The sequence below is a fragment of the Felis catus genome, chromosome A2, assembly GCF_018350175.1.
Source record: "Felis catus isolate Fca126 chromosome A2, F.catus_Fca126_mat1.0, whole genome shotgun sequence".
In the NCBI taxonomy this organism is placed as follows: Eukaryota; Metazoa; Chordata; class Mammalia; order Carnivora; family Felidae; genus Felis; species Felis catus.
In genome coordinates this window covers 54,693,028-54,718,857 of record NC_058369.1, presented here as the reverse complement: position 1 = coordinate 54,718,857, position 25,830 = coordinate 54,693,028, and the positions used below count along the sequence as shown (strand labels likewise).

The 25,830-nt window shown below is 47.0% G+C and overlaps 1 protein-coding gene across 2 annotated transcripts in view; it reads left to right on the top strand.

Moving 5' to 3' along the window:
• FGD5 (FYVE, RhoGEF and PH domain containing 5) overlaps positions 1-25,830 on the top strand; it is a 122,160-nt gene that overhangs the window by 63,086 nt on the left and 33,244 nt on the right. For both annotated transcript variants that reach the window (XM_023250049.2, XM_023250048.2), the window contains exons 4-7: positions 6,112-6,170; positions 6,283-6,313; positions 25,159-25,319; positions 25,583-25,739. In XM_023250049.2, coding sequence (XP_023105817.1) covers positions 6,112-6,170; positions 6,283-6,313; positions 25,159-25,319; positions 25,583-25,739 — 408 coding nt within the window. The remainder of the gene's footprint in view (positions 1-6,111; positions 6,171-6,282; positions 6,314-25,158; positions 25,320-25,582; positions 25,740-25,830) is intronic.

The following is a 25,830-nucleotide window of genomic DNA, read 5'->3' as shown; positions in this document are numbered from 1 at the left end:
CACTTCAGAGGTGGGGCAGTTTTGAGTGTGGAGAAGGCCCAGGCTAGGTGAAGCAGATGTAAATATGGGCAAAAGTTATCTGAGAAGAAAGTCAAGGAGCTGAGAGGCTGAGGGCTGTGGTGCAGAGAGAATGGAATGCCGTCCCACAGATGGGGAGGACTGAGCCGGGCGTTAAGACCCAGGACATGGGGCTTGGCCAGGGACTGGCAAAGACAAACTTGGAAAGAAGGAGGCAGCTGTTTAAAGGCAGAACAGGTATGGGGGCCCCTGGGTGGCTCAGTCGGTTGAGCCTCCAGCTTCAGCTCAGGTCATGATCTCACAGTTTGTGAGTTCGAGCCCCTATCAGGCTTGTTATTGTCAGTGCAGAGCCTGCTTTGGATCTTCTGTCCCCCTCACTTTTTGCCCCTCCCCTGCTCACACTCTCTCAAAAATTAATAAACATTTTAAGTTTTTTTAAATAAATAAATAATTTTTTTAAAAGGCAGAGCGTGTATGAGCCCAGGAGGCCTGCAAGCAGGGAAGGTAGTTAGAAACCAGGAGTTTTGGGGGTGGTTTCTTCCTCTTCTGCAAAGTAGAACATTGTGGAGAAGGACTATGTGGCCTCTGGGCCTACTTGGGGCCATCCTGAGGGCCAGGCCATAAAGCTGGAGGTTCACTGGCCTGCTTCTCACAATAATAATAATTGTTACTATCACTATTACACAGTAATAACGATGCCTCCCTCCTCCGTAATTTTTCACTGAGAATGAGGAGCTTTTCCATCTACAATCCTATATGAGCTTTGTAACAACCTCTAGGACAGTAGTTCTCAAAACCTTTTGGTCTCCCACCTCTCTTTCCTCTTAAAAATGATTGAGGACCCCAAAGAGTTTTTGTTTCTATGGGTTTTATCAGTCAGTATTTACCACATGAAAAGATAACGCTGAGAAAAATTTTTAAACATCTTTTTTTTTAATTTTTTTTTAACATTTATTTATTTTTGAGACAGAGAGAGACAGAGCATGAACGGGGGAGGGGCAGAGAGAGAGGGAGACACAGAATCGGAAGTAGGCTCCAGGCTCTGAGCCATCAGCCCAGAGCCCGACGCGGGGCTCAAACTCACGGACCGCGAGATCGTGACCTGAGCCGAAGTCGGATGCTCAACCGACTGAGCCACCCAGGCGCCCCTAAACATCTTTTAATTCACTTAAAAAATGACAATAATAAGTGGTGCCTGGGTGGCTCAGTCAGTTAAGCGTCTGACTTTGGCTCAGGTCATGATCTCACAGTTTGTGAGTCCAAGCCCTGAGCCCCACATCAGGCTCTGTGCTGACAGCTCAGAGCCTGGACCCTGCTTCGGATTCTGTGTCTCCTTCTCTCTCTGCCCCTCCCCTGGTCTCTCTTGCTCTCTCTCTCTCTCTCTCTCAAAAATAAACATTAAAAAAATTGTTTTAGATGACAATAATAAGTCCACTGCATGTTAACATAAATGGCTTTTTTTATGAAGAGTAACTTTTCAGGAAGACTTAATGAGGAGTGTGACATGAGTTTTCCATTTTTGAAAATACTCATAATGTCTGGCTTCCTAGAAGACAGCTGGGCCCTGCTGCCTCTGTGCTCAGTCTGTCAGAACTGTTGTTTGGGCCAGCTTCACAGATAAGTAGTCGGAAAAGGGAGACAGAACCCCCAGAGGTTCTCAGACCACACTTGGGGAACTGCTCTTCTAGAAGGAGGCTAAGCCCTCCCCCCACCATTTCATAGCTGGAGAAACTGAGGCATGGAGACAGAGGACTAGGACTCCCAGCTCTTTCTGGGACTGCAAACAGGAGGGTCCCTAACGGAGGACTAGCGCTCCCAACCTGGTCTCAGAATAGCCAACACTGACCGGCTGGTTCGCCTAGGGCCTGGGGAGGAAGTGCAGGACTGGGCGGCCCTGGGGAACGGGGAAGATAAGCTGCTTCGGCCTTGGGCAGAGGGGCCAGTGGCCGCCTGATATTAACACCCACAGCCTGAGAAACGCGATAGCGCGGGCCCTGGCGCCCCCAGCCCCCACGTTCCTGGGAGGAACCCTGTTCCCAGAAGTCTGTCCCTGGACACTGCCGTCAACCTCAGAGTTCATTTCCTGGTTAAACAAACATCTATATTAAATGGCCCGGTTGGGCAACGCCCAGTAGCAGCTTCTGAGGAGAGCTTCGGGCACATGGCCTGCCAGGCCCCCTTCTTGTCGGGCTGGTGAAGACACATCCATCATCAGCAGAGGCACTAAAGCTGGACGGCCCCGTACGTCCCACCCAGAGTCTGCCCGTCTGGCAGGAGGGGTTGGGAAGGACGTGCAGAATGGCCCGTGCCCCAGCCCTACCAGAAGTCTGGGGGAATGACAGCTTCGAGAATGTAACAATGGTAATGACCACAACTCCAGATGTTGGGGTGGGCCTGATGACTCCTATCCATCATCTCATCATCTCATCCTTGCAGGTGAGAATGCTGACCCAATCTTCCAGATGAGGACACTGAGGCATCCGAGAGGGTCTTGTCCTGAGTCACACAGCCTGCCTGGGATGTGGGTCCGGGCATCCTGACTTCCAGCATAGTTCTCTTTCCTATGTACCATGGCAGGCACTGCTCCTAGGGTTGGAAATCAGAGACAACTGAGTTCAGAGGACTAGCCTGGGCTCCCCCAGGAGTGCTAGACTCCTGCTACTACCTTTAGAGGACAGGTAAAGGATAGGTGTTTCCCAGTTTGGAAAACCTGCCATCTATAATGAGCAGAGATGCCATTTACAGAGTGCTTACTATGTGCCAGACACACTGCTAAGTGCTTGGTCGTTGAAGCCAGACTACCTGATCTTGAATCTTGGCTCTGCCACTTACTAGCAGTGACTTAGGGCAAATCTTAGAACTTACTTGTGCCTCAGTTTCCTCATCTGTAAAATGGAGGTGCTAATAATTGTACCTTGCCCCCTAGGTTGTTGAGAGGATGTAGTGAGAATACATGTAAAAAGCTTAGAGCCATACTTAGCACATGCTAAGTGTTCAATAAATGCTAGCAGTTCTATTATTAAGTGTGTATTATTATCATCACTGTTTTACATTTGGGGCTCATAGAAGAGGAATCAGTTGTCCAGGGATATATGCATAGGAAGGGATGGAGCCTGGGATTTGAACCAAGGCCTTCTGACACAGCACCATGGGCTCTCAGCATCATGCTGGATAACAAGTGAAAATTGAATCACAGACCCCTAGAAGATTAGAGGTCATCTTGTCTTCATTTTATAGGGGAAGAACCTGAGCTTGACTTCTGACCCCTGTCCTTTGTCTATAAACTAATTCTCTTGATGGAAGCTTGACCACAGGGTTTCTTAGCTATTAAGGCTTGTCCTGGCAGGGTATATTTTCCATTACGAGGGTTTTGTTTGCAAAGACTTTTCACATGTGGGACTCTGCAGGAGCCCCTGCTTGGGAGGGGTGAGCTGCTTTTGTCCACAGAACCCCACACTAGCCCTGCAGATGCAAAAGGCAGACAGTGAGTCACAATTCGGCGCCTGTGGGAAGGGCGGGAGGCCAGGTGAGGCTGGAGGCCTCTGGAGGCCTCGCTGTTTCCCCTCCTGCTCCATGGATGCTGTGACAGCCCGCCAAGAGACAGCAGTGAGATGCAGGAGGGAGACTGACCGTGGGCCCAAGTTCTGCCCTGTTGAGGTGGCCTTGGAGAGAATGAAATCTCTAAAAACACTATGCTTCTTAGCCAAGAAACTGTCAGGGATGGAGTAGCTGGAGAAGGGAACTCATTTATCGAATGCCTACTGTGTGCTAAGCACTGTATCTCATTTCATGTATTTATTCAGATGTTGATTGAACATATCCTGTGTGCAAGGGTAACATCAGGTAATGTGGCTGCTGTAAAGAAGAACACACCCAGATAAAAAGTTATAACAAGTGGCTCTTACCCAGGGGTGAGATTTTCCCCCCAGAGGACATTTGACAATGTCTAGAGACATTTTTGGTTGTCACAACTTGGGGTGGGAGCTGCTACTGTCGGCCAGTGGGTAGAAGCCATGGATGCTGTTAATGAGCCTACAGTACATAGGACAGCCTTTGCAACCAAAGCTTCGCAGCCTAAAATGTCAGTAGTGCCAAGGCTGAGGAACCCTGGGGTAGAGAATGACTTTGGGTGATCTTTAGGTCGGGTGGTCATGGTTGGCCACAGTGAGGATGTGATTTTTGACCTGAAAAAGTCGGAAAGTAAGAATGAAAAGATCTGGAGAAGAGCATCGCATGCAGAAGGAGCAGCAAGTACAACGGCCTTGAGGCAGGAATGCCTCATCAAAAAGGCCAGTGCACGAGATCGGGTTGATTATTCTTCACCGTATTTCAGATGAAGAAACTGAGGCTCAGAGGAAATGGTTTGCCAGCCGTCATACGATTACGCAATATGCTGGAACCAGGATTTGAACTTGATGCTTGTTCATCCCAGTGTCCCTTTGCTTTCACTGTTTCAACTGCCGCTCTCAGAGGAGTGGTTCAGCCTTCATTCTGCAGTTGAGACCTCTCCCCTACATGGCCCTGTAAATTGTTTTTTCTTATTCCATCCCTGAGCACTTGGTTCTGTCCCTGGTTTCTGCCTCAACAACAAAAACCGCAAAGATGACGATAGCCATTATTTCTGTGGTTTTTACCGTGCACCAGTCACTGTTCCAAATGAGAGATGTGTGTATAGATACATAGATAGAGATAGACAGATATCTTTCTGTATATACACTCACTCATTTACTCTTCACAGTATGCAGGTGTTAGGCATCCTTATCCTGTTGTGCCCATTTTGCAGATAGGAAAATTGAGGTATAGAGAGGCTGCATGACCAGCAAAAGGCAGAAAGATTTGAACTCAGATTGCCTAGTTCCAGAGTCTGTGTTCTTAACCATAACACTGTAGTTGCTCTCTTAATAGGTAGTGAGTTTCTAGTCATTAGAGTAGACCACTGGCTTGACCAGTGGCTCCTTGAGTTTAGTAACACACAGGTTCAGCACAAAAGGGAATTTAGAGGTCACTTTATCACACATTCACACATTTAGCGGCCCCAGGAGGCAGTGATAGACCTGGAACCAAAAGCCAGGTGTCCCATCCAAGTGCCCTCTGCTCCACTGTGGGCCACTCTGACCTCAGCCTTGCCTGCACATTCCTGGCGTCTGCCATCTGTTCTGTCAGGCTGAGCCACAGAGTCTTTGCTCTTCTGGATCCCAGCCAGCAGCTGTGTCTGATATCTGGCAGGTTTGGGGCCACAGAGGAGGGGCCTGCTTGTGGCAGAAGGCCCAGGCATCTGCCTCAGTCCCCGCCCATCCTTCCTGTTCATAGACATAATCTCACTTATTCCCAAATCTTACAGGTGCAGAAGTTGGGCCTCAGATGGTTTAAATGGCTCATCTCCTGAGGTCAGCTGGGAGAGTTGGTGCTTCCAAAGCGGAATGGACATTCATTCATCCATTCATTTACTCATTTGTCTTTCAGTCAACAAAAGCTAGCCTGCTGTATGTGAGGTACCGGTCATGCAGGGGTGATAGTGAACCATTATGGTTCCTTCCCTCTAGGAGAGACACAATTGGTGTCCTGAGAGGAGGATGTTCAGAAAGGATACCAAACCCAGCTGGTTCATGAAGGGGTTCAAAAAAGACTCCTTGGAGGAGGTGATAGATACCATGGCTGAGTCTTAAAGTATAACTGGGAATTAGCCAGGCAGAGAAGGGGAAGGGGACAGCATGTGCAAAAGCAAGACGTAAGAGAGCTCCCTATGCGCAGAGAACCACAGGTTGTTCAAGGTTACTGGGCCTATGGGTAGAGGCCCAGGTCATGCAGTCATGATAGTGGCCACTTGCTGAGCACTTTCTGTGTGTTGGACAGTGTGCTGGGCATTAGCTCAACGGCCTCCTGAGTTAGATGCTACCAATATCCACATTTACAGATGAGGAAACTGAGGTACAGTAAGATCTCACAGAGAGTAAGTGGCAGAAATGGGCTGAGAAGTATGTGGAATTTGTCTCCGGCAGCTTGGAGGTCCTTCTGTAAACCCAGTGCTTGGGGTCTCCCTTCCCCCATCTGAATTGGTGCTGTCCCTCCTGATCACTCTGTTCTCTCTTGCAGATAGAAGGACAGTCCAGAGCCCATGTCATCGCACAGGAACTGCTGTCTTCAGAGAAAGCGTGAGTCCCCAAGCAGCTGCCTGTGGCCTTGAGCTTGTTAAGAGAACATCACCCCTCCCTGGCTTAAACAGGATGGGAATTAATGCAAACTCAACCCTCTTTCCCTCTGCAGATACGTGGAGATGCTTCAGCACTTACATCTGGTGAGTTAATCATTTTAATTGTCCAAAACTAATTGCCCTTTTACAAGGCTATGATATAAGAGGCAGAAAAGCAGTGAGGAGACAGAGGTGATTTCGATGAACAGAGGCTTGGCAGCAGACAAATGTTCACCAAGGCTTTTTGTGGACATCTGTCCCCTGATTCATGTGCTTCGGGGGGTTAATAGCAGCATGCTTTCCATGAGTATGCCTCTCTGACCAGAAGGGGGTGTATGGGGGATGTGCTGAGGGTTCTGGAAGGGTGTTTGCAGTTTCCTCAGCCCTCTTATTGAGGACGGCAGAAGGAGGACAGATGTAGTTCTGGATCATTGCTGTGTGTGCATGTGAGTATGCATGTGTGGGTGCGTGTGTACACGTGTGCATGTATGTGTGTGCATGTATGCATGTGTGTGCCTACGTGTGCGTGTGTGGGTGCATGCATATGTTTAGGTCCATATGGAGAAGGTGATTGCTTGCGCAATGACAGAGCAGCTGGGGTGTAGAGAGGCTTTCTCAGTCATCCCAGCCCTGGGGCAATAACACTTGAGCCAGTGGTGAGGAAATCATCTGGACTTTCAGAAGAAAGGAGGCCAGACTTGGGGACTGCCTGGGTATCAGGCACTGCCACCCTTTACAACCCACAAGACTGCCTGGAAGGTCTCCCTGTGCAGTCAGTTCATTTCAGTTCAACAAATATTTTTTGAACACTTGCTGTGTGACAAGAGCTGGTGAATAGAAAGATCCTTCAGGCCTTTCCCCAGGAGCTCTCTGGCCAGTGAAGGAGACAGATTAGTAAATGAGTAATCATCTGGAGCATGGGGGAAGAACTGACAACCTGGGGGAATCTAGGCAGGCTTCCCTGAGGATGTGACTTTTGGGCTGAGTCATAAGGAGGGTTGAGGGAAGAAGGTACAGCAGAGACATGGGAAGTGAGTGAACATCGGGGCACCTGCTCCCTGAGGTCTCTAAGCCATATCCAGTCCCCTAGTAGTTCAGCATCTGATTCCACGCTGTTTTGTATTGTTCACCATGTCTATCCAAGAACATCAGAACTGGGAATGTCCACTTGATATTTTGTTCCTGGTGATATGGAAGCCCAGAGAGAGTGACTGAGCCAGGATAAACACCCAGGTCCCTGTATTTCTAGTGCACTATCGTGTGTTAATCCCACGTTTCTGACTGCCTTTGGAGTTCTTTGTGGCAAAGACCACTCTGGTTGTAGTAGAGCACCCAGCACCAAGCCAGGCCTCCTGCTGAAGCCAGCTGAGGCCCCTGTGAGTGGCATCACCCTAGTGTCCTGTTGCCATGTGAGCAGGGCACCCAGGTTCCTGGAAGCAGGACAGAGCACTACTCTGGTCTGTGCGCCCAGCCCCTCATTTTTGCCCTTCAGGATGAGAGCTTTGTGTGCATTATAAAACCCAAAAGTCCTCAGGTACGTAATGTACCACCCTCTTATACCTAAAAGATCTCCTTAGGAAGGGCAGGAAGACTCACTCTCCTGTTTTCTTCTCTCTCACTTGCTTCTGAGCTGGCAGCATGACAGAAAAAGGCTGGGCTTTTTGTTTTATGACTTTGTTAAGAGGGTTTTAACTGGGAAACTTCCATCTGTGTTTGCACTGCTTCCTGCCAGTTGGAAAGATGCTGAAACCTCTGGTAATCCATAATAATATCCTGAGGAGAGAGAAAGAAAAAAAAAACGAGCCCATAAAAGTCACAACTCAAAAGCTAGTTGCGGGAAATTGTGATCTGGAGCTATACTGATGATGTCAGTGCTTGTGGGGATGGCAGTGGCAGAAAAGCCCCAATGTGACTACAAGTCCTAGCCGGGTACATGAGCCTCAGGGAGGCCCATAAACTTCGAGACATTGTCCACCACTCCCCACTCTGGATCCATCTCTAATTGCTAAGATTGGCAGGTTCTCTCTCAGAATTCCTCCTTACAGTTCGATGCTATTGAAATCCCAAGGCTGTGCAGTGAGGGGAAGGGCTGAGCGTGCATTCTGAACCTCCCCAGCTAGAAAAGTCTCTGGCTCCATTATGCTCTTTTGGGGCAGTGGGGGGTGGAGGGGGTGTCCTCTGGCCTTCTGTGTTTGGGATTCAACCCTCAGCTTGTCAAATGGTAGATAGAGCTAACTAAAAATTCTCGTCACCCAAACCTGAGTCGTAATGACCAAGATCCTGTTTTTTTGTAGCCTATTAACTAAGAATGGATTTTATAGGTTTTAAATGTTTGCAAAAGGGGTGCCTGGGTGGCTCAGTTGGTTAAGTGTCTGACTCTTGGTTTCAGTTCAGGTCACAATCTCCCAATTTGTGAGTTCGAGCCCTATGTCAGGAGCCTGCTTAAGATTCTCTCTCTCTCTCTCTCTCTCTCTCTCTCTCTCTCTCTCTCTCTCTCTCTCTCCCTCTCCCTCTCTCTCCCCCTCCCTCTCTCTCTCAAAATAAATAAACTTAAAAAAATAAATGTTTGTGAAAAAAGGCAATGAAGATGCATCAACTGTACTTCAAAAAAAAGATGTAAGAGTTTTCCATATATTCTTGATACTAGACTCTTGTCAAATATACAATTTGGGGGCAAAAAAGGTAAAGAAAAATACATGGCCAGGACTGTATGTGCCCCGCAAAGCCTAAAATATTTATTATGTGGCCCTTTACAGAAAAGGCTTGCTGACTTCTGGTTTAAATACTCCCTTCCATCCCTCCAGGAACCCAGTCATAAATACATTCATCCCCCTGCCCATCTATCTGTATAATCAAACTCTCACCCGCTCATGTAGCCAGCTTTTCACCCACTCATCTGTCCTTTAATCTATGTATGCCCCTTATGGCACATTTATGCACTCATTGATATCCCCCCTCAGTTTATCCACTGTTCAGAGGTCCACCTATCCTTCCAACCATCCACCCATCCTCCCATCCAATCATTTGTCAAACTCCTCATCCATCCATCCACCCATCAACCCATTAACCCATTCATCTAACCATCCATCCATCCACCCACCCACCTATCCTGCCATCCACCCTTCCATCCAACCATCTAACCATCCGTCCATCCAGCTTATTCCTTTTGGATGGGACATCACAGGATTTTTACAGTGCTATAGGCACTAAGATGGGCCTTGGAGCCCCAAAGATAAATAAGGCCCAGAACCTGCCCTTGAATAGGTATCCCTTTTTTGTGGGGGGAGGGGGGGCGGGGGAAGGGTGGAATGGGGAAGAGTAACAGGTAAACAGTCAGTTATGCTACTCTGCTAAGTATAATTTGCACAATTACAGTTTTGTGCAAAATCTGCAGGGGGATGGGGGAGAGAGAGACTTATTCCCCCTTGGGGTATCTAAGAAGATTGTCAGAAGAGGTGCCCCTAAGATGGAATTTGAAGGAGCCCACCAGGCCAGGATGTTGATGGAGGAGGGTACATAAGGCAAGTGGTCAGCACGGAAATGCTCCTAGGCCTAAAGGTGCATGATATATCTGGAGAATGGTGCATCATCACACATGGTTAGAACATGGATAAATTTCTAAAGGCAGGTTGGAGGTGGGATTGGGGGTCAAGTGGTTGGTCTGGAAACCAGGTACCTAAAATGCCAGGCTATGGGGTTTATGCTTTTTCTTATACATAGTGATTCACTTTAGACGTTGAACTGTTATATCCCCTAACACCTTCAATCCTCTATTTCCTCTTCTAAAAAAAAAAAACCCCTCCCCACCAAAAGCTGAAGATTCCTACCGTGGGTTCTTCCTTTGGGTTAAGGCATTGAAGGCCTTTTCAGAAGCCATTCTTCCTACTGGGAGAGGTAACCCTGGAAGTTATCACCATGCCTAGGAGACGCTCCCTATGACTGATTCCCTTGGAGAAGCTCCATCCCCTAAGAGACCCTTAGGGGTCTCTGATCCCCGCCCACCTCTGTGGCACTGCCTCCTACCACTTACGTTGTTGTTCACTCCAGACGTTGTTGTTCACTCCAGACGCTGTGGCCTTCTTGCTGCTCTTCAGATACTACAGATGCATTTCCTTTGCATGACTTTTTCTCTTGCTTTTCCCACCACCACAATGTCCTACCCCCGATCTTCTCATAGTCAGTTTCTCCTTCTCATTCTGGTGTCAGCTCAAGTATCAATACTCAAAGAAGTGGTGCCCAAAACTTAGTGGCATAGAACAACCATGTTATTATGCTTGCAGATTCCCTGGGCCAGCAGTTTGGACAGGGCAAAGTGGGGAGAGTGTGTCTCTACTCCCCGATATCTGGAGAGAACTTCAAGACAAAGGGCAACTTGATGGCCAGGAGTTAGAATCACCCTAAGAGTCATCATTCACAACTGGTGGTTAGTGCTGGCTCTTGTCCGGGACCTCATTTGGGCTGTTAGCCAGAACACTTACTTGTGGCCTCTCCGTGTGATCCCTCTGCCTGGGCAAGTTTTGGGCTTCCTCACAGCATGGTGGCTGCATTCCAAGAGTGAGTGTCCCAAGAGAGAGCCAGGAGGAAGTGCCTGGCATTTTTATGATCTAGCCTTAAGTCACGTAGCACCACTTCCACCATACTGTTAATGGAGACAGTCACAAAGGTCTACCCAAGTTCAAGGGGAGGAGGTACGGTTTCCACCATCAATGGGAGAAATATCCAGCTCACATTGTGCAATGATCCTGTGAGATAGGAGATATTGTTATGGGCCACTTGGGAAAAATACAATCTACTACAGAAGCCTTTCCTAATAATTCTATTTTGGTTAAAAATTGTCTTCAGCTGCTAGTAATGAAAACCCAGTTATGATAGCTTAATTAATGTAAAGGTGATTCTCTCATGTGAAATAAGTTCAGAAGTAAGAGATTGAGGTTAAGTTTGGCAGCTCCACAAAGTACCAGGGACCAAGGTTTCATTTATCTTTCTGCCGCATCCATTTCCAAGGTTCTTCATGAACAGAGGATGGTTGATGCAGTTCTCACCATCACATCCATGTCCCAGGCAAGAAGGAAAAAAGGGGAAAATTAAAAGGTCATGTTCTGGGGCGCCTGGGTGGCGCAGTCGGTTAAGCGTCCGACTTCAGCCAGGTCACGATCTCGCGGTCCGTGAGTTCGAGCCCCGCGTCAGGCTCTGCGCTGATGGCTCAGAGCCTGGAGCCTGTTTCCGATTCTGTGTTTCCTCTCTCTCTGCCCCTCCCCCGTTCATGCTCTGTCTCTCTCTGTCCCAAAAATAAATAAACATTGAAAAAAAAAATTTTTTTTTTAAAAAAGGTCATGTTCCCAGCCCCTTGAAAAAAATTTTTTTTTCTGAAAAGTTTACTTGTCCACTTTTGCCTCTGTCTCACTGGGCACTATTAGTTGCAAGGGAAGTTGGGTCAACTGAATCGGTCAAAGCTGGGTTCACTTCAGTGGCTGTGCTTCTTGTGTATTCATTCTGGGACCCAGGCTGAAGAGACAGCAGGCACCCAGGGAAGGCTCTCCCTGTGGTGATTTCAGGGAACAAGCAGAAATACCAGAGGAGGGGCGTCTGGGTGGCTCAGTCAGTTAAGCATCCAACTCTTGATGTCAGCTCAGGTCATGATCTTACAATTTGTGGGACTGAGCCCCGCCTGGCTTCTGCACTGACATCATGCAGCCTGCTTGGGCTTCTCTCTTTCTCCCCTTCTCCCTGCCCCACCCTCTCTCTCAAAATAAATAAGTAAACTTTAAGGAAAAAAAGAAAGAAACACCAGAGGGCATCTGAGATTCAGCCTTACAACTGGTGCATGATCACTTCTGCCCATGACCCATTGGCCAGAGCAAGTGCTGTGGCCTGGACCAAAGACAAGGGGCAGGGATCTTCTCTCCCCATGATGAGGCCATGGCAAGGGTGTGGATGCCAAGGGAAGTTCAGGAACCACAGCTGTACCTCCTCTTTTGTATCAGCTAGCTCATACTTTATTTTCTTTACAGAATGTTTCATATCTAAAACTCATCTAATTCATGTATTTGTTTACTTATGTTGTATTTTCATTTTCATGCAGTTCCAAATACTTTCTAATTCCCTTTGTGATTTCTTCTTTGACCCATGAGTTATTTAAAATTAAGTTGTTCTGTTTCCAACTATTTGTGAATTTCCCAAATTTCCTCCCGCTGCTCGCTTTTAATGCTGTCGTGGTTGGAGAATGTACATTGTGTGGTTTTAAATTTATGGAGATTTGTTTTGTGGCCTGGTATATAGTATGTCCTGGAGAATGTTCCATGTGTGCTTGAAAAGAATGTATTTTCTGCTCTAGCTGGTGGGTATCCTATAGATGTCACTTAGGTCAGGCTGATCGACAGTGCTTTGAGTCTCCTCCATCCTTGCTGGCTTTCTGTCTCATCCTTCTGTCCCTTACTGAGAGTGGGGTTACTGATTGTTGACTTATCTTTCCCTCCCGTTTCATTCCATCCACTTTGCTTCATTTGTTTTGGGGCTGTTTTAGAGGCTTGTTTACTGTGTCTCTCCCTCACTAAACTCAGAGCTCCTGGAGGGCAGAGAGCTTGACCGGTCCCATTCCCAATGGCTTGTGAGACCCAGTACACCATCAGGGCTCAGTAAATATCTGATGAATGAGTGATGGCGGGGTCAGCCCTTATAGCAGTCCTACCACATCTTCCATCACAAATATTTCCTGAGCACCTCTTATGTGCTGGGTACGGGGTCCCTGCGCTTCAGGGACTGACAGTCTAGGAAGGAGACAGGCGCAAAAAGGGGCAATATTAGTACAATGGTAGGGGCATACTGAGCCTGAGAGGTTCAGACAAGGAATATGTCCCAGGCTTCTGGGTGTGGGAGAAGGACTCCCAGAGGAAATGTGTCTAAGCTGAGACCTACAGGATGGGGAGCAATTAGCCAGGTGAGGAAGGCTTGTACCCGGCAACGGGATCCACATGTACAAAGATCCAGAGGCCAGTTAGAGATTGGAGTGTTTGGAAACTTAAAGAAATTCTAGGTGGCTGGAGCATGTGTGTGAGAGAGTGGTGACAGGTGAGGGGCAGAGCAACACAGAAGTGGGGCTTTGGGTTTGATCCCCTAGAGTTCTGTGGGGAGGCCATTGAGTGATTCCAGCAGGAGGTGACACTGGACTGGAGAGCTGCAGGCAGATTGGAGGACAGCATGCTTGGTGAGTGGCTGTGGGGTACAGGAGAGGTAGCAGATTTCTGGCTTGCTGACTCACCATAGCAGCAAGTGCTGGAGGGGGTCAGGCTAGGCATGGGGGTGATGAGGAGTTTAGTGTGAGTTTTGTGAACCATGAGGGGCGGGTGAAGGACATCCCAGTGATGGGCTGGGCACAGGATGTCTACCAGAAGTGATCAAGTGTGGAGATGTCAACCGAAGCCCCAGCAGTGACCCGGATTTCCCCAAGGAAGTGAGTGTGTAGAGTGGGGAGAGGGCTCTCAGGGGCCTAGCGGGCTTTTGTGAAAGGGTCAGGGGACTTAGGGAGGGGTATTAGGAGGCCATAGGGCAGAAAGGCAGACAAGAGGCTTCTCAGATCCTCCCTGCATCCAGCCCACTCATCACCTCCCACACCCGCCTTGCTCAATGGTGGTAGCCACCTGAAAGCGCATCAGGAGTGTCCGGGACAAGCCAGATTTCTCAGACTTCTCGGAGGAAAAGGCCACTTACTCAGAAGCCCTCCGTTGTCACTGCATATGTGTTTAACTCAACTGTGGCCATGGTGCTGACATGACTGGGGCAAGTACAGAATCTAGAGGGACTCACTAGCAAATTTATGAGTTTATGTAAGCTGGGTGCTATCAGTTTACTCCCCACCCAGGTCCCCTCTTTCCTCACCCAACCAGCTCTGGCTTCTCATTACAGCCAATGTCCAGTGTAGCTGATGCTGAGGAGGGGTGGCAGGAGCGGCAGTGAGCATTTGTTGACCTCCTATTGTGTGGTTGACAATTTACATACATTATGTCATTTAATTGCACATAGTCTGTGCTCAATAAATATTTCTCACATGGTTGAATGAGTCCAATTACCCAAGGTCACACAGCCAGTAAGAAGTAGGACCAGGACCATCTGACCCCAGAGCCCTGAGAAGGGGAGGAAACAAACAGAAGTGGTACAGTGCATTTAGGTGGCAGGGAACCTAAGGAGGGGAGAATGAGTGTACACAGGAGGAATGAAATCAGGGAAGGCTTCCTAGAAGAGAGGATGTTGAGCTGGCATTGACGGACAGGCTTTCCAGGGGATAGGAGCAGCAGGAATGAGTCCACAGAGTGGAGGGCTTGGGGGTGTGTGGTGTACAGGAAGGGGCTTGGAGAGCTGGTCTTGAGGGAGAGCCTGAATGCCATGCCCCAAGGCCTTTCAAAAGGGAGGCATAGGAACTTGGGAGCCCTGAGTAGAGCAGAAGGTGCCCTGAAGGAGGGGGAGGAGGGGAAGGGTGGTCTGGTGGGTTGGGTGGGAGGGCATGATGCTAGGGCACCCACAGGTTAACCCAGACCAAGCTCCCAGGTAGCCTCATGCTGGGGAAGTTGTGTGGAGATAGGAAGATTTTGTGTCTGTCTCTTACTTTTACTTATTTATTTGTATTAACTGAATTCCATAATTTATTCAGATACCCTTCATTTTTACTGAAGTCTTTTTTCTGTTCTGGATCCCACCCACCATAGCATTTTGCATTCATTTTTTTTTTATATTTAAATTTTAGTTAACATACAGTGTCTAACTTTTGTAGTTCCAGTCCGTAGATGACAGTAAAAATTAAGTTTTAATTCAGTGGGGAGGGCCCTGTTTCTAAGTCTTTGCTGGGCTCTCTTCCAGGACAAAGTGAACTTATTGATCTTTGGTGGACTCAGAGAGAGACAAATTTTGGTTCAGTGTGAGAAAATGTGCTTTTCTTTCTACCTGAACTGTTGGAGAAGGGGTAAGCTGTCCTTATTGGGAAGTATGAATGTAGTAGCTGTTGGGGAGTTCTCAGTAAAGTGGTTCCTATCCCAGGTGCGTGGCTCTTCCCTGTATATTTTCATTCAGTTCAGGAAGAAACTTGCTGTGTGACCCTGGAAAGTCCCTTCCTCCTTAATCCCTCACCCTGGTGGGACTCAGACATTTTTAGCCACGAAAACTCTCTTCAAGTGGAATTTCACTCAGACCCTCAGTATGAAGAGTAGCTAAAAGCAGAGGTGCTTTGTTTCAAAGGTGGGAGGGGCCAAAGTTTGGGTTCTGCCTCCACCTCTCTAATCCCTGGGTCTCCATGGAGCAGTGTGAGAAATAGTCATCTATTTCAGTGGTTCTCAGAATGTGGTCCCTGAACCAGCGGCACCTGAGAACTTATAGGAAATGCATATTCTTGGGCCCCAGCCCACAACTGCTAAACCAGAAACTCTAGGGGTAGGGTCTGGGCATCTGCATTTTAACAAAACTTCCAGGTGATGCTGATGGACAGTAACATTTGAGACCCACAGGTACATGATCCTGTAAAATCCACTCGGCATGAGTTCTCTGTGATTCCCTGCCCCCTCGAGAGAAGCATCCTCTGGAACACTGTTCCCCAATCCTGGCTGTGCACAGATCCCCAGGAGCTTTAGAAAATATGGTTTAAAAACATCCACTCAGCACAGCTATGAACAAAGCTGGGTCAATCTAAGGGTGAAAGTGAATGAGACACAGTCTGCTCCCTGCATAATTGGAGGGAAGATCACAGAAACATACAGAGTAAGTAAATAGCCTGACAATGCAAAATTCTGTAAAGCCATTGTTTTTCAGGCTGGGATGCATACATTCCTCCCTGAGGTATGCAGTAGGTGTCCAGGAGCACTTGAGGCCACAGCATAAAGAGAGCACATTTTCTAAGCACTCCTGCTTTGCTTTAGATAGATATATTTTTTTAATTAAAAAAATTTTTAATGTCTATTTAAAGAACACAAGCAGGGGAGAGGCAGAGACAGAGGGGGTCAGAGAATCTGAAGCAGGCGCTGTGCCGAAAGCAGAGAGCCCGATCGGGACTCAAACCCACGAACCGTGAGATCATGACCTGAGCTGAAGTCGGAGCTTAACTGACTGAGCCACCTAGCTGCCCCTAGATATGTATTAAGTAAATTAAATCACACATGGATATATTTTGGAGAATAATGTTAAATACACCTTAATTCTTAAGCTAAAACATGAGACTTCAGAGACGTTCTGAGACCAAGGTGGCTCCCTTCAGGTTGTAACCCCAGAGTTCCAGAGGCTGTAGGATACTTGTAAGGCCACTAGACTGACCCAGGAGGCCTTCCTGATGGAGGTAGGGTTTGAAGCAGCTTTAAAAGATGAGCAAGACATGGACCAGATGTCAGAAGCACAGAACAAAGACACAGCAGCTGGAAAGAGGACTCCTATAAAGCAGTAGTGCTCCAAGTGTGGTCCCAAGACCCAGCAGCACCTGGGAACATGGGAGAAATGAAAATTACCCGGCCCCATTCACAGCCTACTGGATGGAAACTCTGGAGGTGAGCCCAGCGATCTGGGTTTTCAGTAAGTCCCACAGACGATTGTCAAGCAGGCTTATCTTGGAGAAGCAGGGGTATACAGAAATGAGCAGTCCGCTGCAAAGGTAGGCTGGATCAGCTCTGGATCATGAAGGACCATGAACTCCAGGCCCTGGAGTTTAACTTTAATTAAAGGGCTTGGAGGAGACATGAAAGCAGTGGAGAAAAGCAGTGCTTGTCTTTCCTCACCCAGGGACCTCAGAGAACCGCTTTCCTTTTTAAAAAATGTTTTGTAACTTACAGATAGGTGCACAAAGGTAGAGCCTAAATATTTAATATATGTGTGTGCGTACGCTTGTAACTGCCACTCGTAGAGCATTTTCATCATCCCAGGAGGCGTCCTGTGCCCCTTCCCAGTCCGTATCACCCTCCAGAGGTTGCCACTGTTTTGCTTTCCATCACATTGGATTGGTTTAGCCTGTTGTTGGATTTCATATGAATGGAGTCATGAATTATGTATTCTTTTGTGTCTGGCTTCTTTAGCTCAACATAATATGTGAGATTCATCCAAGTTTTGATGCCTATTAGTATTCTTTTGTGTGGATATACCACAGTTGGTGTATCTATCCTGTTGATGATTTGGGCTGTTTCCAGCTTGGGCTATTATAAAGCTGCTATGAATGTTCATATACGTATCATTAGGGAACATAAACACTCATTTCTCCTTAGTATCTACCTAGAGTGGAATTGTTGGTCATAGAGTAAGCATAGATTCAGCTTTATTAGGAACTGCCGAATAGGTTTTCAGAGTGGTTGAATATATATACTCCCACCCCCAACATTTGGGAATAACGTTCCTCATGCTGCCCAGCGTATTGGTATTGCCCATCTTTCTACTCATGGCCATTCTGGTGATTGTGTAGTGGTTTCTCATTGTTGTTTTAGCAGCAACCACCAATTGATGGTTGATGAAATTGAGTATCTTTCTGTTTATTAGCCGTTTGAAAATCCTCATTTGAAGTTCTTTTGCCTACTTTTTAATTAGGTTGTCTTCTTTTTCTTATGGATCTATAGGAATTCTTTAAATATCCTGGACACAAGTCTATTTTCAGATATACGTATTGTAAATATTCTCCCAATCTGTGGCTTCCGTATTCAATTTTTAATAGCTTAATTGAGATATAAATCTTATACCATACAATTCAGCCATTTAGCACATTCAGAGTTGTGTAATCATCACGACAATCCATTTTGGCACATTCTCATGATCCCAGAAAGAAACCCCAAACCCCAAAGCTGTCACTCGCCATCACCCTGCCTCAGCCCTAGGCACCCACTGTCTAGTTCTGTCTCTTGTAGGTTTTCCTGTTTTTGAAATTTCACGTAAATTGCAGCAAGGTTCATCCACATTGTAGCATGTGTCAGTACTTCACCCCTTTCATGGCTAATATTCCATTGTGTGGATAGACCACGTTTTGTTATCCATTCATCAGTTGATGGACATTTGAGTTCTTTCCACTTTTTGATTATTTTGAAAATGCTGCCATGAACATTCATGGGCAAATTCTTGTATGAACATACATTTTCCATTCTCTTGGGAATATACCTAAGAGTGCAATTTCTGGACCATATGGTAACTTTTAACCTTTTGAGGAACTACCAGCTGTTTTCCAAAGTGGCTGCACCATTTTATATTCTCCTTGCAGAACTTGTTATTATCTGTCTTTTTTATTATAGCCATCCTGGTGGATATAAAGTGGGATCTCACTGTGGTTTTGATTTTGCATCTCTCTAATGACTAACGATGTCAGGCATCTATCTTTTCATGTACTTCTTGGTCATTTGTATATTTTCTTTAGAAAACTATCTTTTCAAATCCTTTGCCCATTTTTTAAAGGGCTATCTTTTCATTTTGGTTCTATATACATGCAAGTCCCTTATCAGATATGTGATTTGCAAATAATCCCTCCTGTTCTGTGGCTTGTCTTTTCATTGTCTCCATGGTGTCCTTTGAAGCATATAAGTTTTTAATTTTAATGTAATCTAATTTTTTGTTTTGTTGGTTGCATTTTTGATGTTATATCTAAGAAAGCTTTGTCTAGCTCCAAATCACAAAGATTTACTCCCATATTTTCTTTCTTTATTATTTTTTTAATGTTTATTTATTTTTGAGAGAGAGAGACAGAGCGTGAGCAGGGAGGCGCAGAGAGAGAGGGGGAGGCTCAGAATCTGAGGCAGGCCCCAGGCTCTGAGCCGTGAGCACAGAGCCCAGTGTGGGGCTCTAACCCATAAACTGCGAGATTATGACCTGAGCTGAAGTTGGATGCTTAACTGACTGAGCCACCCAGGCGGCCCTCCCATATTTTCTTTAAAGAGTTTTATAGTTTTAGCTTTCACATTTAGGTATTTGATTCTGGGTTAATTTTTGTATAGGATATAAAGAAGGAGTCCAGATTCATTCTTTTGAATGTGGATATCCAAATATCTCAGCACCATTTGTTGAAAAGGCTTTTTTTCCCCACTGAATTTTCTTGGCACCCTTGCTAAAAATCACTTAACCATAAACATTTATTTCTGAATTTATCTCTGGACTCTGAATTCTATTTCATTGATCTTTATGTCTGTCCTATACCAATATCACACAATCTTGATTCCTTTAGGCCTATAGTAAGTTTTGAAACCAGGAACCGTGAGTCTTTCACCTTTGTTCTTCTTTTTCAAGATTGTTTTTTGTTTTTTCTTTTTTCAAATTTTTATATAATGTTTATTTATTTTTGAAAGAGCATGAGCAGGGGAGGGGCAGAGAGAGAGGGAGACACAGAATCCGAAGCAGGCTCCAGGCTCTGAGCTGTCAGCACAGAGCCCGACGCAGGACTTGAACTCACAAACTGTGAGATCATGACCTGAGCCAGTCAGACCCTGACTGAGCCACCCAGGTGCCCCTCAAGATAGTTTTGACTATTCTGGGTCCTTGTATCTTCATGTGAATTTTAGAATCGGCTTGTCAAGTTTCTCTACAAACAGGTGACTGGGATTTTGATGAGGGTTAAGACGAATCTCTATATCAACTTGGGGAATGTTACCCTCTTAACAGTATTAAGTTGTGTATACGAGACCTCTTTCCATTTACCTAGGTCTTTAATTTCTTTCGATGAAGTTTTGTTGTTTTCAGAGTGTAGGTTCTATGCTTCTTTTGTTAAATTGATATCTAACCATTTTTTCCCCTTTTCATCTTACTTTTTCAATGATTTTTTAAACTTCTATTTAAAAAAAAATTCAGTTTTACAGAAAAGTAACAAGGATAGGAGTAGTACATAGCACAACCAGATTCCCTTTTCCATAGTCATCTGTTAACATGAAGTCCAATGTATTTATTTTTCTGTGTGGTTCATACATTTTGTATACAGCTGAAGGAGTCTTTGCCCCTCTGAAAACAGAATTGTTTTCAGGGTTCCACAGTACCCTCCAGTGGCTGACCATGCCAGGTGAAGTCATGTCTGCTGGACAGCTCATGGCCTGCCAATGCATGTTTGTGACACAGGTGGGTTGTGGTTGAGGTTGGTGTGCGTTTGGCCAGATGGGATCCCAGTGAGTCCACTTAACTTTTGGCGACAACATCAGTGGTTTGACTACTTGCAAAGAGGACCTTGGCCACCCACCAACTGTTTAGCTCAGAGAATAGAGGTGCTGTGTTGCCTAGAAAACTCAGTAGCAGGTTTGGAGAAGAGAAAAAGGGGCCAAGGGCCCAGGCTTCTGCATGTGAAGTCGCAGCTTCCACTTTACACAAGCCCAGGACAGGGTCCTGAGAATGCTGTGAGCTCCAGGAAACTTGTCTGAGCCCCAGAGGCAGAGAGGCAGCCCTCACACTCGGGCCTCTCCACCAAGCTGCCCCAGGGTCTCTGAGATTGGGCCAGAAGCCCTGGCTAGCACTCAGGAACCGCGTTCTAGTCCCCCTCCTTGACCTGCATCTGTCACTCCCCCGTCTGGGCCATCTGTAAGAGAGCTACAACTTTGGAGTCAGGCTGACTTGGGCCCAGATCTTGCCATCTTGATGACGTTGGGCAATTTACTTAATCCTTCTGGACCTGATTATTTTATTGGAAATAAAATGGAAATAATAATAGTGCCAAACTATAGTTGTCATGTGTTGATCACCTTCCCTGTGCAGGGTGCTAGGGAGACAGAGATAAGTGAAACAGAGTCTAGGGGAGAAGGGAAGCACAGGAAACAAAGAATCCTTAAACAGAGCAGAAGGCAATATGCACAAACACTGTGAAGAAGGTATTTGTATTCCCATTTAGCAGAGGGGGAAATTGAGGTCCATACAGATGAAGTGACTTGCTCAGGGTCACACATTTGCAACTCTCCAGGTTGATAAGGACTCATTTGTGTTCTCTAGGCCTTGGCTTGGGGTCTAGAGGCTCTAAGGCTGGAGCAGAGGCTCCACAGAGAGCTGGTAAGTGGGCATGATGAGAAGGGGAACCAGATCAAGAAGACCTCTGGTGCCCAGATGCGTTTGGATTGGATCCTGTAGGCATTGTGGCCACTCAGTTCTTCTTCCTTATTATCTCCAGTCCATTCCCTCTCTCGGTCCCCATGGCCACCATTGGGTCTGGGCCTTTCTCCTGGATGACTGCGACGGCCTTCTCACTGGTCTTGCTCTCGTTCTGGCCACCTCCAGTTTGTTCTCCCGACAACGTGAATTTTGTAAGATAGATATTTGGTCCAGTGGTTCCCTGTCACCCCAGGATGAAACCCAATTGCCTTTAAAACCCTGCAGGGCCCTGTGGGATGGGTCGTCTGTGTGACCGTCCATTGCCATCATATTCCAGTCCTATGCACTTGCACAGTGCGCACACTCACATGTACGTGCATACTGCACCCAAGACACATTTAACTTAGTGCCTCCTCCACCTCAGGGCCTTTGCACATGTTGCCTCCTCTGCCTGAAACACTCCCTTCCTATCTCAGAGGAGATAGGATGCTTTCCCAGAGCTAAGTCAGGTCTCCCTCTTATGGCCTGCCACAGCCCCTGTGCCTTGCCCACTCACAGTACTTCTACTTCTGTGTTGAAATTGTGTTTTTACTCCTTTCTTTTCCTCAAGATTGCAAACTCTTTGAGGGCAGAACAGCATTTCCTGCTCCTACTCCCTCCTTGGGACTTGGTGCAGAGCAGGCACTCACTTTGAACGAATAAGGGGATGAGAGCTGGCTATCTCCTACCTCCTTCCTCCATCTAAGAGCCCCCAGGTGCAATGATGGCCAGAACTATTAAGACAGCAGAAACCTTTCAGGGAGTGATGGATGGTGCGACAGGCACTCGGTGCTTCCAGCCGATGCATGAGTTTTAAGAACGGATGTTTGTGGCGAGTCCAATTATGCTCTGGTTTTTGAAACGAGTCGTGTCGATGATGGCCATCCTGCCGATTGGGACTTAGTCAGTTTAGTGAGAATTAATTACAGATGAGAAACTAGCTTGCAGAGCAGTTAATATTTTAGCTCCCTGGGGTACAATGCACATGCAACCATCAGTCTTGTCTTTGCTTGTCCTTCCTTCTCTCCCTCTTCCTCTTTCTGTGGTGGTCCAGGCTGCAGGGTGACCAGATTGCAGTCTTGGCTCCCCTGTGGCTCACTCTCCTGTTAAATAAATAAGGTCTTTCTGTCAGTCAGCAAGTATAATAAAACTCCTCTGTGTCACATGCTCTGTTGGGCTTTAGAAACACAGCAGGAAACAAAACAGATGTAACCCTGCTCTGAAGATGTCATAGCTAAAATATAATCACAACTGCAATGGGGATAGCACTTTACAGTTTATAAAGCAGTTTTAAGCATCAGGATGAGCCTCTCAACAGCCTCATGCTGTACTTAGTGGTGCCATTATTTCCATTTTACAGATGAGGAAAATGAGGCTCAGATAAGTGACAGCTTACCCACAGTCATCAGCTTCTTCTGGTGTAGCTGGGCTTGAACCTGGCACAGAGCCGATAACAATGTGTTGAAAGTCTGTCAATCAGCTGCCCAAGCCCAAGCAAAAGGAATTATCCTTCTTCATCAGGACGTTTTCTTTCTTTCTCTGGGATTCCAGGGCTGAGAAGATCCTGTAGGGCTGGAGCCTGGGTCCTAAACATGGAGACCCATAAGGAAGAATGGGAGGGTCCTCCTGCCCTTGGGTCAGCAGAGAAACCCCCACTCCAGGTTCAGAATGACCCCAGTGTCCCAGAGCCAGCTGTGGGCAGAAATAAGAATTAAACATTACCTTCCTTTCCCTCTCACTTGTAGTTCATACTTTCTTCACCCTCTGAAACATGCTTTCAGGAAAGGTTCTGATAGCTTAGGTACAATGGGATTTGATTTTTTTTTTTAACATTTATTTATTTTTGAGAGACAGAGACAGAGCATGAGTGGGGGAGGGGCAGAGAGATGGGGAGACACAGAATCCAAAGCAGGCTTCAGGCTCTGAGCTGTCAGCGCAGAGCCCAACGCGGGGTTCAAACTCATGAGCTGTGAGATCATGACCTGAGCCGAAGTCAGACACCCAACCGCCTGAACCACCCAGCCACTCTTGATTTCTAATTATAGCTCAAGCATGTGGTCTCCACTTAAGGACACACACGCCTTCAGCCAGAGAATCCATTCATTAGTTGAAGACTCAGCCCCAAGTTTCTGACCTTGGTGATGGGGCTAGAGGTGTCCTGAAACCTTCAAACTGCACCAGACTGGGACTGATGAGGGCTGGCCTCAGGAGGAACCAGCTCATTCTCCCTCCGTGGGACCACAAGCCAGGGTGGGTGCCCTCTCCTTGTCCTCCCCGCCATCTCTGCCCAGATTCCCGGAAGGGCAGGTTACAGCAGCAGGAAGTCAGCTCCAGACTGGAGGAGGTGTTCAGGAAGCAGGGACCTTTGTCACCTCCACACCTGCTGTCCTCTGTCTGACAGCACCGCAGCCTCTTTACAGATATTGGAGGGTTCTGTGTCCTGCTATCCATCAGTCCCTCCTTCCTACCCTCCATCTTTTCTCCTCTTTCTCCCTCTCCTTCTCTCTGTTTTCTCATTTTTATCTCTCCCTTTGTCTTTCTCTCTAGCCCTGTCCCACTTCCCTGCCTTTTTTTCCCAGTCCTCCCCTTCTCCTGCACTCCTTTCCTGGAGAAGACCAGAAAGACTTCCTGGAGGAGGGACTGCCCATCCTCTCAGGCATTTTCCCCTTTCAGATCTCAATGTAAAGAGACAATTCTAGCAATAAAAACTGTTCAGCAGTGGAATTAACTGTCTAGCTCAGTAATGAGTTCTCTGTCAGAGAGGCAATCAAACAAGGCAGTGTGGGCATCCTTCCTGAATGTTATAAAGGTGATTTGACCTTGATTGGGGATGGACCACATGTCCTCTGATACTGAGGTTTTCCTGGTGTTTATTATTCCACAATTCAAGGTGGTTTCAGTATATTCCATATAATTAAAACTTCAGGCCTGGGGCTCATGCAAGAGCAGGTAGATTTGAAGATAGTTTTTTGTTGTGAGAAAGATGTCTTGCATTCTTTACAATTTTAATGTTCATTAAATTTAGTTGAATTTTTAAAGTAATGAATCACAATACAGAAATTTTAGAAAACAGAGAAGATGGGGCACCTGGGTGGCTCAGTCGGTTAAGCGTCCGACTTCGGCTCAGGTCATGATCTCACAGTTCGTGGGTTCCAGCCCCACGTCGGGCTCTGTGCTGACAGCTCAGAGCCTGGAGCCTGCATCTGATTCTGTGTCTCCCTCTCTGCCCCTCCCCACTTGTACTCTGTCTCTCTCTGTCTCTTAAAAATAAATAAATGTAAAAAAAATTTTTTTTAAAAGAAAAGAAAACAGAGAAGAAAAAAACCATTCCTGATCTTATACCCCTGACACAGCCACTGTTTACATTTCACTCCATTTCTTTTCAGCTTTTTCCTTTGTTCCTGTTTTAGACAGCCATGTCAGGGTGGAAAGACAACTGTGTATCCCTTCTTGATGTCCTAACTCTAGGACACGAATTTGTTTACATAGACACCATCTGCATCGTTTTCAGTGACTGCTTAACACCCCATGGAGTGGTTGCCTATGACTTCTTTAGACTTTGCTTTAAAACAACACAGTGCATGAACCTTTTCAAAGACATAACGGTAGAGCAGAGCTTTGTACTTCTCCAGAGAGGGAATTACCCAACTTTTCAGAAGAAGAGCAAAACCTAAGTTCGGGAATGAACATGCTTGAAAGCCTCCCGCTGCACCAGGACTTGTGGTGGGTGTTCTTTGGGCATCAGCTACCTGTGAACAGCAGGTGTGTGTTACCACCCCTGTTTTACAGGTGAGAACGCTGGGGTCTGAGATGCTGGCCTAAGGTCTTGTGCTATCTGTATGTAGGCCAGGGTTTCAAAGCTGCAGGGGACTTGTGCTCAGGCCTATCAACTGTGGGATGACGGACCTTTGGGGTTTCAGGATTTCCACGGAGCTGTCATGAGGGCCTTGGATGAAATAGACCACGAGAGCAAGGACACATTGGCCAGGGAGGAGCTGAGGCGCGGCCTGAGTGAACTCCCAGCCATCCGAGACCTTCACCAGGGGATCCTAGAGGAGCTGAGGGAGAGGCTATTGCACTGGTGAGCTGTCCATGGTCTGCTGCCCGTACTTCCGTTGCACTGGGGGATGGGGTGGTTAACACCACACCAAGTGAAACTGTGTCTCTGTTTGACCAATGCAGAAGCCGAGGTGCAGATGTTGGGTCCTTTGCCCAAAGTAAAATGAGTGTGGGAGGGTCAAGTTGGGACCACTACCCAGTGTGACATGATCAACGCTCACCAACTAACACCGTGCTGGTCACGAGGCTGAGTTCTCACTGTCCCATCTCCCTACCCGGCTGCAGGGAGGACCAGCAGAAGGTGGCCGATGTCTTCCTGGCCCGGGAGCAGGAGTTTGATCACCATGCTGCTCACATCCTGCAGTTCGACAGGTGTCTGAGTCTACTCAGTGAGAACTGCCTGCATTCCCCCCGGCTGGCAGCTGCTGTCCGTGAGTTTGAGGTGGGTCCCTTGGTCCTCTGAGAACCTGCTCTAAGGATCCAGGGGTGGGGTGGGCATGGAAGGGCTTACTGAAAATCAGTGAGGCTTCTTG